The following is a 15151-nucleotide window of genomic DNA, read 5'->3' on the forward strand; positions in this document are numbered from 1 at the left end:
ATACTACTCTGAGAAACAAACTGAGGGCTTTGAAGGGGAGTGGGGAGAGGGGCTGGGTGAGCCTGGTGGTGGGTATTAAGGAGGGCACATATTGCATACAATAGCTGCCTCTTCTTGACCGTGAATGTGAGCTGCCCGGATGGGGAGGTGGGGAAGGCCCATCACTGTCGTGTAGAGGAAGATGGGGTTGAGGTAGTAAGCAGGGACGTGTAGGCTTCTTGTACTTCACTGTGCACACATAACATCTGAGATCTTGCTAAACGCAGATTCGGATTCAGCCATGCTGAAGTTGAATCAGATATGTCATATTTTGGGGACATTTCCAGGTGTTTCGATGCTGCTGGTCCAGGACTTTGAGTAGAAAGCCCCCAGGGGAAGCTGTGAGAGAGGTCTACCTCCTATGTGGGTTATTTGGTAGTGAGTTGTGTCACCTCATAGCCTGATTGGGACTGTGTGGAGTAGGATGAAGGGGATGTCCAAAGCCTACCCCTGGGCCATGCACTGGGGAGAGAGTGTGTGTGTGTGTGTGTGTGTGTGTGTGTGTGTGTGTGTGTGAAAGAGTGTGTGTGTTGGGGCAATTACAGGCTAATTTCTTACAAAGAAGAGGGCCAGGGTCACCTGGGTGGCTTGGCTGGTTAAGCATCTGCCTTCAGCGCAGCTCATCCAGGATCCTGGGACAGAGCCCTACATTGGACTCCCAGCTCAGCAGGAAGTCTGCTTCTTCCTCTCCCTCTGTCTGTCCTCCTGCTTCTGGACATACCCAGTAACTCTCTGTCTCTATTAAAAAAAATAAAATCTTTAAAAAAAATTAACAGAAGAAGAGGGCCAGTCCTCCCTACTAAGGCATTATATTTTCCCTACCTTAAATAATCAGCGTTTGAATTTAATAAGGGATCCAGGATCTCGGACATCACAGTTGCAACGCGAGCTCCTTTTTCCTGCAGTTTCCTTCATCAGCACAATATTATCAAGCAGGATTATCTACTCCAGCGAAGAGCTAACTGTTCTGTGGCTGAGAGCTTGAACTTTAAAGCCATGTACCAGGCTGAAATCCTGGCTCTTCCACTTGCTAACTCCTTGACTTTGGGGAAGTTACTTAACCCTTCCTTGCCTTAATTTTTTTCTTTGTAAATGGAGATGAGGAAAGCACTGACCACTTAAGATCACTGTGAAGGTGAACAGCCCCTGGCATATAGTAATGCTTAGTAACATCCAGGTGTTTCTACTATTAACTTTTGTTAAGATCCATGTGTCTTGACTCTCAAAGTAAATCCTAAGTTTACAGTCTCCCTCAGAGACGCTATATTGTTCTTCTTACTGTACCAGTGTTGTCTGATGCCTCACACACCAGAACAGGACTGAGCAACAGCCAAAAGTGCAGGTGCACTTTGTTTCTGGAAGTCCTGATGCGAGTTTCTGTAGAGACATGCTAGCAGATACCTGTCTGGTGTCATTCCCCATCTCTGCTGTGGTGTTATGTGGCTGAGGCACTGTACCAAGTGTGAAGAAGAACGGGAGAGGACTAAACATCAAAGATCTTACTATTGCCCCAGTGTTGTTAGCGGGAATTGGGGGACCAGCATTTTATGGGTTATGTCATGTCATCCTCAACACAATTTTCAGAAACAGAAAAGAAGTATCATTATACTCATTCTTCAGATGGGGAAATTGAGGCACGGAGGCATTAAGATCTTACATAAGGTCCCCCAGCCAGTACAACATTCTAATATTGGGCCCAGGTTCTAGCCCCACTGCCATAGCACAGATAAGGCCTTCACAACAAGCAGAACTGGACGAACACTGACCACCAAGCACCCAACTGGGAAGAGTTCTAATTTGTGACAGATAATGATTATTATTAAACTTATTCTCTGCCCAAGAAAATGGATAGTGGTTTCCATTGTAACATTCTCCTTACTACATGGAATTCACTGGCAAAATACCCCCTGTTTGCACTACTTGAAATGTACTTTTCTCATTGTGTGTTTTAGATCACTACCTTGGGTGACTCATAGGCTTTAACATCCTTATTGAGAAATGCAATACAAAATCCACAATTTCAGTTTAAAAAAGGAGAGGGACAGAGAGAATGATGGCAAGAGTTTCTTGGGTAAATACTGCACACTTAAAAAATTCCTGACCTTAAGGCCCTATGATAGATTGGACGCCATTATGGTCTTCATGAATGTTTAAAGTGACAGCATTCCATTGAAATTTAATTCCAATATAAACTGAGAATATTTACCTTTGATACAGAATATCCTATCTACACTGATAAAATTGTACAGTAAAATCAAAAGCCAATTATCCACAGATGTTCATCCATCATTGTTTTAGGCCTAATGTTTTTCATTACACATTTATTTGGCTCTTGTATTTTCCAAGTTACTTGCTTTATGTCGATGAGAGTTAAAAGCCACGCTGCTTGAAGTTTTGCCAAATAAGCACAAAGCTAACCCTAGCAAAAGGAAAAAAATGTACAGCCCATGAATTTTTAAAAGTTCATACATAATATATCATAAAAGTAGGATGAATAATATAGGACATGGGCTTTAATAAAAAGCTCCTTGACCATTTCTCAGAGACTTTGAGATGTAATCAATACCCAAAAAGGTATCTTGGGGACAAAGCAAAGATTTATGATATTTTTGCTGGGAGTGACACTTTCTGCTTACTCTATCAGCTGGGGGACATGATATCGAATTTCAGAGAACACAAGAAAGGGAGGTATTTTTATCTGCCTGACAACGCTTCAAGGATGTGCTTTATGGTTCACTTGTGACATCATATTTGATGGAAGGAAAATAACCTAAACAAGTGATCTGAAGGCAGAGGGGAGACTCACATGCATCTCAACATCAGTCCGTGACTGCGTCAGACTTCGGCTTCTTTCCATGTCTGAAAGCAAATCTCCGGATGAAAGATCTAAGATACGTGAGTGAAGTTTCTAGGTGGAAACAAGCAGAAACATGGCATAGCGATGACTTCATTGTTTGTTTCAAAATCCTGCCTTGGACAGCTAAATCTCAAAGGAGTTGACGTGTCTAGATTAGATAATACATAGCCTACCTCCAAAAAGCTTATTCTAGTTTGTTGGCAACACACACACACACACACACACACACACATGCAAACTCGAGCTTATAAATAATAATCACGCTCTCACAGTTTGTCAGTCTGTGCTGGAAAATAAGTAGTAGGAAAAAGTAAGTTGTAGGTGGAAAATAAGTAGCAGGAAAGACATAAATCATCCAATACACTTATTGGCTGGTATGAAAATTAACTTTTGATATCCACATTAGAAAACAATCACCATGTTAACCTTATTACGTTGAGCAGTGGTTAAAATCTGAGCAAATAATTATAAAAGTGACCTTATTTCTAAATAGCATTGATCTTGTAAAATCTTCCCTTGGACACATTTTAACTCAAAGTCATTAATGTCATCTGTTAGGAACAATTAATGTGAATAGAAAATAATTGCATCTGGGATCTGGGGACTTGGAGGATTTTGTACATTAATATTCACATGCTATTTGATTATATACCCAATTCTTTATTTCGGCTTTGCTTGGGAGGCCTGCTAAACCAGGGACATTTCACTATATTAATCTTCATACTAATTACTTAAAGCTTTTCTGTGGACATTAAATTTGATCTGTTTAATTGCAAATACAATAAAACTCCTGATTTATGTCTAATGTTTCTGCTAGCCTGATGACAATTTAAAATGGTACTTGTAGCCTGGTTGGTCTTGGTTACAACTTTTGTGACTTCGGACACTAAAAAATCGAATTGGGTAAGTAAATAATGTAGCTAAGCGAGCCTCCCTGACCTCTGCAAAGTTTTACTGGTCCTTTCTCTTCCTGGAAAGGCCCTGCTGCATACTGATGTGGATCCAGGAAACGTCTCAGATTCTGTGCCACTAATTAATGTTAGGATCCTCTTGGAGTACAGGGGTGGCCCCACGGGTCCCTCTGTCCTCGCAGATGCACCACCTTGTCAGCAGAGACCATAAACTCTGCTGACACGAGGCACATTAGCTACATTCTCCATTGAACTCCCTATAGCCTGAACTTGCATGAGAGCCCTGTGTACTTGCTTGGATGGTCACTTGACAGACATGCCTTCAGCGGCCGAGCGAGGGAGGGTGCTGAGGTAGGACTGTGTTGTCTCCCTCTGCAGGAGCAAAGGCACTTTTTTCTGCTATGGCTCATCCTCCTTCTTCCAAGTGAAGCTCTAAATCACTATTTGCTTCAGATCAATACTTGGACTTCCCTCAATCTGTGTTTGCAGAGTACTTTCACCAAAATGGGACTAAATTTTAACCTGGTTGCCTGTTATTTTGAAAGTTCTAATTTCTCCAGCAGAGCTAAGACATCGATAGGTAACTAGAATCAGGATATTGTTTCTACATGATTTTTAGAATCCTTACCCCAAGCTCCCTCTAGAAACTGAGTCTACTGAGGACAACAATCACAGTGGGTAATACTCAGTGAGTAGTATTGTAGGTTCTAAAGGAAAGATGTCTTTATATTTTTCTCACCCACACAGAGGTTTTAAAGTTTGAGAGAGTGCCAAAAGAATGATAATGTTCTGAGACCTAAGGAAACACTTATCAATATGCAAACAGTCCAAGAAGTTATAGGAAATGACATTCAAGAAAAGAAATGATGAATTTGAGTGGTATGTCATGTGATTTTAGGGAAGAGTCCTTCTCGATTAGACATCTGAGGTAATTTGGTTCATGGTTGCTTTTCACTCATCAAATATATGATGTCATCCTTTGCTTTCTGCATGAATATATGTATGTATAAATGCATCCTCCTAGATGATGTTATATTTTAGCAATGTATAGCCAAACGCTCAGTTCCCCTCAGTTGAAGTCAGTAACATTATGTGGGAGATGGGACAGGTCCTGGCTCAAGGGGCCAGGAGACATTAGCTCCAGCTCTCTAAGGCACGAATGTTACCAGGTCTTGGGAATGTAACTGAATCTGCCTCAGATTCCTTGCTGGTGACAGAGGGCTGAGAGTGGCTCCTTAACCTACTCCACAGGTAGGGAGAGGAGTTGCCATAGTCAGGAACAGGAATAGGTAAGATAGTACACTGAAATTCACAGAGCCTTACACCAATTACTTGTCAAAACTGAGAGTCGATGGTAGGCAATTTCTTGAATGCTAAGGCACACATGAATCCTCTGTTGTCACAGTTTCCGCATATGTAAGGCAAATACAAAAATGACTTGGAAAACAAAATCTATTTCTGTGTTGAGGCCACAGGCAAGAAAATGGTAGGTAAATATCATCCTTCCACACAACTTGCTTTAAATAACCATGAAAGCTCACAAGCTCAGAGATGTTCCACTTCCTTTTTGCTGGTGGTGTTACACCACCTTAAAATAAGAATTTTGATGAAAGGCTTATATTTTCACACATGTATAGGTATAGTTATAGTATAATAAATATATTCCAACAGACACACACCTACGGGGTGTGCAAGAGAATAAGCACATCCCTTTTCAAACTGGTCCTGTGATGTTATCTGTGCTTAATAAAGGGCTTGGTGCAAAGTATGTAGAATGTATACATGGGGAATTCAAGTAAAGCTATTGTCAGGAAGAGTAAAACTGACAGGATAAGGCCGTGACCTCTTGAAAGAAGTCTACCTCTTTAAGGGGAAAATTCTCAGCACATATCTACCTACAGTTCATGTTCACTATCAGTGTCCATCTGGATAACAGCTCTTACCTGAAATAATTCAAAATCAGAATTTTTAACCTGAAAAGCTAGAGGAATCTTGGATTGAGCCATGATTTTTTTTTTTTTTTTTTAACATTTAGACATGAAAGGTAGCCAGATTATTCAGTATAGGTTTGAAATTGAGCTCACATCGCCTCTTATGTTATCTCCGTAACTGAGATTCCACTCGGTCTTAGAAATCAAGACTCCCGGCCTCACACACTAAGCAGAGGTCAGTGAGATCTCTTTGCTCAAACGGGCTCTTTGATGAAAAGAGTCTACCCCTCCCTTCCTGGCAGGCTGGTTTCAATGGTCTCCCGAATGAGTCCCTCTCACTTCTGAGCTGATGCTTTTGTCCATTTTCACATGGCACACTCTCCCTGCTCCTGCCCACTCACCCAAGCCCTACTCATTGTGCAGGATTGCGTTAAAAGCCTTTCCCTAAGACCGCCCTTCATCTCTAGGCCCTACTGACTTCCACACCCAGCCAGATGATAGAGCCCTGGTTCATTCTGATTGTACCTGAGGGGCGTGACTGATGAATTGCTCCCATGCATAGGGTCCACTTTCCTAACAAGGTGATCGGCTCTGTGGGAATGCAGGACAAGCCCTGGATATCTGCTTTGCCCCTGTGGCAGGAACTGGCTAACCGTCATGGAATGGATTCCCCCTTCTCTCTGGGTGCACAGCTGGACTGCATTTCCCAGCCTGCTTTGCAGCTGGTGTGGTCATGTGACACGGTTAGTTCTAGACAGTGGAGTGTGGGCAAAAGCGATGTCTCTCTCGGCCCAGGACCATCCTTAGCATGAGGGTGCCATGCTCTTTCTGCTCCCACTGGCTTGATGCAGCCAACTGAGCAGAGCAACCTTTGCAAACCACGTGTTAAAGATAGAGCCACCGGGTAGAAGGGGTTGGGGTTCCCAAATTGCCAACGGAAAGGATGCTACCTGTGGATCAGAGATAACGTGTTTGGACTTTCCATGAGGAAGAAATCAATGTGCACTGAGCCATTATTCATGTGGGGGTTTGTTATCATGATTCATATTAGCTCGGCTGAGATGGCCCTTCTCCTGAGATAAGCACTCTGTAGCAGACAGGGTAGACACTCACTCCCTCAGTCAACACACCCACACTCACACGCACACATACGCACTATATGTATATATACGCATTCACACACATATTCACACGTGTATATTTGTTTATGTCAGCGGACCAAGATGACTTCTCACACTGAGGGACGTTCAGCTTCCCAGGGAAAAGGCGTCCTTACAGTCACTCTGCAGGCGCAGGGGGAGGGATCTGTGTGATGTGCCACAGTGTGTTACCATCCACAGCCCAAACACACCCTGTGCCAGGGTGAGCTACCAAACCGGGCTCTGGGGGCCCAGCAGTGTGAGGGCAGTGAGGGCCAGAACCACCCTGGGTCGGTACGATTTGGTGGGTTCCCCTGCCTTGGTTCTGCCCCTGAGATGTCCTCCACACAGTTCTGAATCTGTAATTTAAGCAGAGAAACATCCCCCTGGACAGACTGCACGCCGGACTGGCCGTTCTCTCTCGGGTGGGATGAAGATGGAGGGGCCCCCCTTCAGAGCAGCACATTCTGGAAGAGCAGCTCTCCCGTTCATGATGGCAGTGGGGACTGGAGCACATGGCACCCTTGAGCCTTCGGAGCTGGGCTGGAGGGCCACTTTCCCATTGCCTGCTTCTCTCCTCACTCACAGAGCTGCTGTTCTGCAGGAGCTCAGTGAAGTCTCCTTGCATTTAATAGAATTCTGCCTCTGCGTTTTTGCTCAGTATGGAAATGAGGTCTTAACATTAAGGCCCTGATAGCTAAGGCCAGGAAGACAGTGAATCCTGAGTCAGGGACACAAGGTGATGGTAAAAAGCTGATCTTTATTGGAGAAATTTGGGCAGCATGGGAAGCCAGGATGGAAAAATCCACTGAAATAAGGTGACGAGCAGCATTTTCATTTACTGATGTACTTCCTGAAGTTTGAAAAGGAACATGTAGATTTTTTCATGCCAGGATCTCAGAAGTTATTAACTCAGCGTAAGAGGCAAAGAGGAAAGGACTTTGCTGCCTTCTCTTTGAGTCAGATTTGGTGAGAGAGTTAATCTAGGACCATAATCGTGCATATAATTATTCTTCCCTCTAACTATTAAAATCCAAATATCTGTACAAAAGAGAAGTTATGGGCGTGAATGTGGCATCTATCTGATTAATGGGATCTACCAACATGAGTAATTTAAGTTCAGCAGCAGAGGTAGACGTGAATCAGTGTTTTTAATCCGATCTGCCTCAGTCCCCTTGATTTACTTAACCTTGGTGGATACTACAATATGCATATCCTGAATTCTACCCACGGCCTCTGGTATATTCTTCAGAGTTACTTCTTTCTCTTTGTCAAACAAGGCTCCCAGTTAAAGGGGATGGTGTCTATGCCCACAGTTCTTGAATTCCTGTTTTATTTATAAAGTGAGAAGATCTGTTATTGCCACATGAATTACTGCTAAACCTTCAGTGATCACACCTCTGTTCACAATATGCTCCACTCATTTGAAGGCATTTTCTACCCTCAAAAGTTCATAGTAGGATATTTAGTAGAAGGATGGAGGAATTTCTCAAAATCTGCCTGGTTACCACTGGTATCTCTAACTATTCAGCATCCTCGACCCAGGAGATGGGATATCAGGGCCTCCCCTCGTCTCCCCTTCCCCCACTCCTTTGCTGAGTGCTGCTGCTCTCACTGTCTTGGCTGGCTGCCCATTTGGACATAGCCTTATTTTAAGGTTCACCCTCACCTGGGTCCAGGACTGATATCTCGAAGGAAGAACTCACTGCTTCTTCAGCTTTAGCTTTGTTTGCAGATCACCCTCTCTCCACTTTGAAGAGCTGATCTCAACTCACGGCTTCCAGGAAGCATCCTAGAGTCCCACCCTGCTCCCTCAACTCAGCCCCAGGCTGGCCCTGGGCCGTCTGTTTCATCTCCTTTAATCCCACCACAAGGAAAGCAAGTCTGGAGTGTGCTACTATGAAATCCTTGGAGCATCTTTTGATACTGCTAACTTCAGACGATTTCCTGTGAGTTCACCACCTTTCTGGATATCCTCTGTTACAGGGCAGAAAACACAGGTGGTAGATTTGGTATATGTTTAAAAGACATGTTCTAAACATGGCTCTGAATTAGACATAATCAAGTGAATAAGCTTAGTTCCTTCTGTTGGATAACAAAGCAATTTTCGTGCTTTTGAAGGTTCCGGAAAGAAGTTCAAGGAAATCTCCTTAATGATGTGCAGCTTGATTAGGATAATTTTTCTTTGGAAGTTTTACTCACCCGATAATTATCCCCAAATCCCCAAAGTTTCACCTCATGCACAAATTAGACTTACATTTTTGCCATATTCAAGAAGTGTGATTTTTGAGAAAGATTTTATTTATTTATTTGAGAGGTGGGGGGAGGAACAGAGGGAGAGAATCTTAAGCAGACTCCCCACATGAGGTGACATGGGGCTCGATCTCACGACCCCGAGATCATGACCTCAGCCAAAACCGACAGCAGAAGCTTAACTGACTGCACCATCCCGGTTCCCCAGAAATGTGAAAATGTGATTCCTTTCTTCCTTCCTCCCTTCCTTTCTTTCCCTCTTTCTTTCTTTCATTTATCTATCTGAGAGAGAAAGCACGGGAGTAGGAGGGGGCACAAGGGGAAGGAGAGGGACAAGCAGACTCCACACTGAGTGCAGAGCCCTACAGGGGACCCGATCTCACCACCCCAAGATCGTGACCTGAGCTAAAACCAAGAGTCAGTCACCCAACTGACTGAGCCATCCAGGCACCCCCAGGAAATGTGATTTTCATTAGCCCTCGCAAATCCCATCAGGAGAGCCCCTGGTTCACATTTCACAGGTTTCATTCTGTTCCATTAAGAATTTATTATAAAACTGAATATTACATAATGGCATATTATATAACTGAGTATTAAATGATCATTTCTTAGATTTACAAAAATTTGAGCCAAGGACAAAATCTTTTCAGATAAAAGCTGATGTTTAATTAATTATGCCGTTATTTCTATTTTGGGAGACAAAGATAAAACATAATATCTGCCTTCAGCTGTCCTGCTGATGCAACAGAGTATGCCTTTCGAATGTTCTCCTGGAAGCTCTTTAAAAAATATGTTCACCAAGATTTGATCTCACTTCAGAGTGTGAAATTTTTATAGCTATTTTTTTTTAACCATATACAACAGTTCTTGCTGCAAATATTATTTTTCCTGACAACTTTTAGACTTGCCTTGTGTATCAATTTTTAGGTGCCCTGAGTACAGTCTGTCTCACTCTTGAGATGGTGCCCCTGCAGATGACATGGTTCTAAGTCCTCTTTTCTCCTTCTCTGGGACCCAAGGTCATAAGATGCTTTTGAAACAATTATTCCACAGCTATATTAAAAGCCTTCTTTGAGGGTCCCTGCTACCATGACAACCTGATTACCCAGCGGCTGCCTGAGGGAGTGTCTGGTTTGGAGACTAGGAAGTTCACTGGGGTACCTCTGCGGCTTAAACTGATGACTGGACTATCTCAGATCTGTCCTGTCTTCTGAAAGTCCATTAGCGGTGCCCTGAGGACCCATAAGGTGAGGATCAGCAGGAAGATGGATGGGGATGAAAACACAATAGACTTTGCCCTTGGGGGCCTCCACTCTAATTAGTTCCACAGGAAGCATTTATGAAGCATCTACTGTGTACAGAGTCTTGACTATGAACTATGAACAGACTTAAGGAAGCTCATTAGTGGAGGCTACTAAATATCAACAAGGAGCCCAAACACACCGGCGAGACCAAAAGGAAAAAAAAAAAAAAACCAGATGAATTTTTAAGGCAGACTATGCAAAAGAGATCGCGGTAGAGGAAGGTGATATGGAGGCAGAAGTGGGGGTGGGGTGGGTGTCAGCCTGGTCACAGGGTTCAATATGAATACGATAATGTTCTGTGTAATAAATGTTCACACACAGGGCCTTAGCTCTCGCTCTCCAGCTTCCAAATCTCTTGGTCTCTCTACACAAAACAACAACAAAAAAGAACCAGAAACACGTACTATGTAACAGCAAAGTGGCAGAATGTGGGAAGGCAGGACAGAGGGTTAGGGTTTCTGCAGGAGGTCACCTGTGGGCACGTGAGGAGCCAGACTGAGTCACACTTGCTTGCCTATGAATAATCCTAAAACTCACGAAGCTTCCCTTTTGTCTTCTCCCTTGACTCAGATCTGAGAGAGGAAGTGATTCAGCACAGCCTGAGCCTATTCTGGGATCTAAGAGATACAGAAGTGCCGGGAAACTTCCATTTTTATCACTAATTACTTTAACAGGTACTTTAACAAGTGCTTTCCAATTGCCCCTGCTGTTTTGTAAAATTATCTACACTGCATTTTACATTTTTCATCAAGATTTATTTTTGAAAAGGCTCCTGGATTGCCAAAGATTTTGCTTTTTACCTGGGTGGAGGGGGGTGTTCAAAATTTTCATCTGATTTCATGAAACTAAAGAAATAAGGGGGAGAAAACCTGGCCTACTATTTTTACCAGACCTGTTGGAAATTATGCTGATGGTACCTGTAATCCCATATACCCCTCCTTTTTTTTTTTTAAGCTTTTATTTATATTTGAGAGAGCAAAGGAGCACAGAGGGAGAGCAAGAGGGAGAAGCAGACTCCCCGCTGAGCTGAGAGCCCGATGCAGGGCTCGATCCCAGGACCCTGAGATCATGACCTGAGCCGAAGGCAGCGGCCTAACCCACTGAGCCACCCAGGCGCCCTCACCATTATTATTATTGGGACTGGTGATGTTGTTATTTATTCCTTGAATTCCTACATTCTTTCTGGGAAAACACGATTCTGTATGTATATTTGGATTAACTGAAAATAAAACTAAGAAGAAAAACAACAAACAGTTATAGACCACATGCCAGGTGCTGTACTAAGTGCTTCTATTATTTTTTTTCCTATTTAATCCTCATTATCACCTAACAAGTTAGAAACTATTATCACTTTGATTTTTCGAATGAGAAAACACAAGGACAAGAGCAGGTGAGGAGCTGTTCCGTCAGGGATTTGAACTTGGACTCAGACTGTGAGCCTGTCCTCTGACGGCACCTTATTCTTTACCCTGTGCTGTCTCATCGAGGGCACAGTGATGAGCGAACACAGTCCCTGCCACCGCGGCGCTTGTAGGCAGAGCAGCTGCCAGGCACCCTCAATGTCATGGGCCACGTAAACCTCAGCCGTGGGCCCTGGGGAGTCTTTCCTGAGAAACAAGGATGAAATCAAGATTTTACAAACAAGAAATGATGATTCAGGTGAAGAAGCCAAGAAAGAAAAAAAAGGTGGGGGAGGCTTCTGGGTAGAACATATACAAAGGTCCAGAGATGAAAAAGTGTGACGTCCTTCTGCAAATATTGCACAAGACCCCAGAGAAGAACTCAGGAGCAGAACAGCGAGAGAGAGAGACACCTCAGCAAGTAAGGGACCTGAGGCAAGTCACATAGTGAGTGGTCAGTATGGAGCAGAGTGAGGACTTGAATGCATCACTCTCTCCAAAGTGCAGGCTTTTTCCTTCATCCCTTTGCCCCATCCCCCCTACACACATACATTTTTTCAGAATACTGAACTTAGCTGTGGGCTCCATGACACTTATCTATGCAAACAAGCAAAGTGAAGTCTGTAGGAAGAGACTAAAAGGGTTTCTGGGAGGAAATGCAGACACAGTGGAGACATACACAGCTTCTGTGCCTTTGAGGCATGCTTCTTCCTTGCTGGGGAGGAAGGGGGTTCCATCTAGAATCTTCACTTAACCACTGCGTGCCAGCACTGAGCAAATCCTGGCTGGCACTGCAGAGGTCTCTAATTGCTAATCCTGAAGACACAGAGTGACTCCCTCTGGGAACCAGAGGGGTTCATATGTTTTCCAGGCTGTTGGCAAGAAATAGTACCTGGGCCCTGCTCTGTTCTCCCAACTACAATGAGAAGACATCAAAAATCAAAGAACACACGCTTAACACTAGAAGATAATCTCCAAGGAAGGGACAATGTCTTGTCTGTGTTTTGGAGAATAAGAACAGCAGGAAAAAAAATCACTGAGAATTACTTATAAGATGGGGGCCTCTTTATGTTATTGAAAGAAAGCAGAGCACAAATGAAATTTAGAGTTTGGGAGATGACAGAACTGGTTAGACCTTAATAGTTTGCAGGATTCACACTCATGGTGCTTGCCGGCTTGGGTGCTGCGGGGGGAACCGGATCCCATGTCCCTGAAAATGACTTTTGTGCTCGGCATCCTCTGTCTTTTGTAGGTCGGTGTCCTGGTTCTCACAGGACAAGTTCCTGGGGCCAGTTTCACTGTCTATTTGTGGGGACATAATATGTTACATACTCGAACATGGCTGTGGGTTCATGCTCAACTCTCACTACCCCTTGAGAGTTAATACAAAGTGGTCCATTTTGAGGGCTTCAGACTTATGACTTCAGTTTGCTTTATAGGCTTTGTTGCCACAGATCCACATCACGGTTTCCCTGTGGCTTTATCCCCACAGCCGTTTTTAAAATCTACTGTAACTTTACCCCATGGTAAGAAATGCCTCACGGTATTATAAACAAGCGGTTGAAAATTGTTATTTATGTGACTTCCTAATAGCAATTTGAAATATAGGGCATAAAATTACTAGCTTACAATATTGTTCAATATTAACAGTGGGAAAGGTAATATGTAAAACAGACATTAAAGGATTAGCTGTAAAATACATTTCACAAAGCTAAATCATTCCTTGGTAAATGGCAGTTTCCAGCTATTATGTAGGATTTATCAAGTCAAGTGGATTTATTTTTATTTTTCTATTAGTTTGCTAAATATATTCTATATTTAAATTTCAATCTTGTAGTTTAATTTTTTTTTTCAGACATATTAGGAGAGGCTATTCAAAACAGAATGTGAAATAGGAGTGATGCCAGACTTTCAAGTCCAAACTGCTCTGTGGTTTTCTCCAGCAAATCCTCTCACTAAAGTCGACTTGAGACTCAACTGTAACATCCAAGAGAAAACTACATGGATATGATATCGCAAGCATTTGTATGACTGATTAGGGAGTTACAACTGCATCAGAGAATTCAGGAAAAAGGCATGTTCTCCTTAAGACATAAAACAGTGTTTCCACTGTTTATTATTTTGCTTCAGACAACGCTTTGTTCTAATCAAGCATGTTTGGTAAACGTTATGAATTTGTGAACCAGGCACTGAGGAAGAAGGTGGAAAGAGAAATTCCTAATCTCCCAGGGTAGAAATTGTAAAGTATTAAGTGGATATTCGATGCATAAATACAAATAACATAATCTCTCTATTTTCTTTTGAGACAGTCACTGGTTACCATAATCCTAAAATTATCCCATCTTCTCAAATCCCTACAGATTTATTAATTTTCATAAACAGCTTTGATGGAAACTTTCTTAAAGGATGCAAAGTACTTTTTCTTGAGCTTTCCTTTTATATTAGATTGTGGACAGCATTTTCAACCTCAGAGAATACAAAAAGTGAGTTCCTACTTTTCTTTCTTTCTTTCTTTCTTTTTTTTTAAATTTTATTTATTTATGACAGAGAGAGATAGTGAGAGAGGAACACAAGCACAGGGGAGCTGGAGAGGGAGAAGAAGGCTCCCCACTGAGCAGGGAGCTTGATATGGGGCTTGATCCCAGGGATCCCAGGACACTGGGATCATGACCTGAGACCAAGGCAGACACTTAACAACCGAGCCTCCCAGGTGCCCTGAGTTCCTGCTTTTCAAAGGAATTGTTTACAGATCTATAAATATCACAAAGAAAGGAGCATTATGGAGAAAAGAAACTGCTCTTACACTCATTCAAGAAATGATGAGAGAATCAAGAAATAATTATTATTATAAAAGTAAGGATCTGCTTTGAACACTTGTTAATAATCAGCTGGTTTTAAAGACAAATTTTTCCCTGAGACTGAGTTGCAGACTATAAATATTTCTCCTTCAATGTCCATGTTAACAATCCTAAGGGTTACAAAACATTTATTACCTACAAATCCTTATTATTTTTTGTTCAGCTGTTTTATGTGGGATGGCAAATTTCTTTTCATAAATACTTTTCTATTGATTGAAAACTAACAGAATAAGATGCCCTCCAACTTGAGCACATAAAAATATAGTCTCAGTGTAATACATGAGTCACTTATTCAGCAAGCCAATGGTTGACTCCCAGAAGATGTCACCTAGTCCAGTGTGTCATCAAGCTCTAGGTTAGGGTGGAGACTGGACCCACAAGCTGTGGCCATGTTCACTGAGTTACCCAAACACTTCAGCCAAGTGGACTCCAATGAGCCCAAACCCTTGATTAGTTGAC

General features: G+C 42.6%; 1 protein-coding gene across 10 annotated transcripts in view; it reads right to left on the reverse strand.

The window, feature by feature from the left end:
• The window catches only part of NCKAP5 (NCK associated protein 5), a 964712-nt gene that overhangs the window by 122556 nt on the left and 827005 nt on the right, over nt 1-15151 (reverse strand). For 9 of the 10 annotated variants that reach the window (XM_082689272.1, XM_082689269.1, XM_082689271.1 and 6 more), the window contains one exon: nt 2846-2947. The exons of the other annotated variant lie outside the window; for it this stretch is intronic. In XM_082689272.1, the coding sequence (XP_082545398.1) occupies nt 2846-2947 (102 nt within the window). The remainder of the gene's footprint in view (nt 1-2845; nt 2948-15151) is intronic. 10 annotated transcript variants of the gene reach the window in all.

This window comes from Mustela nivalis, assembly GCF_964662115.1.
Source record: "Mustela nivalis genome assembly, chromosome: 11".
Taxonomy (NCBI): domain Eukaryota; kingdom Metazoa; phylum Chordata; class Mammalia; order Carnivora; family Mustelidae; genus Mustela; species Mustela nivalis.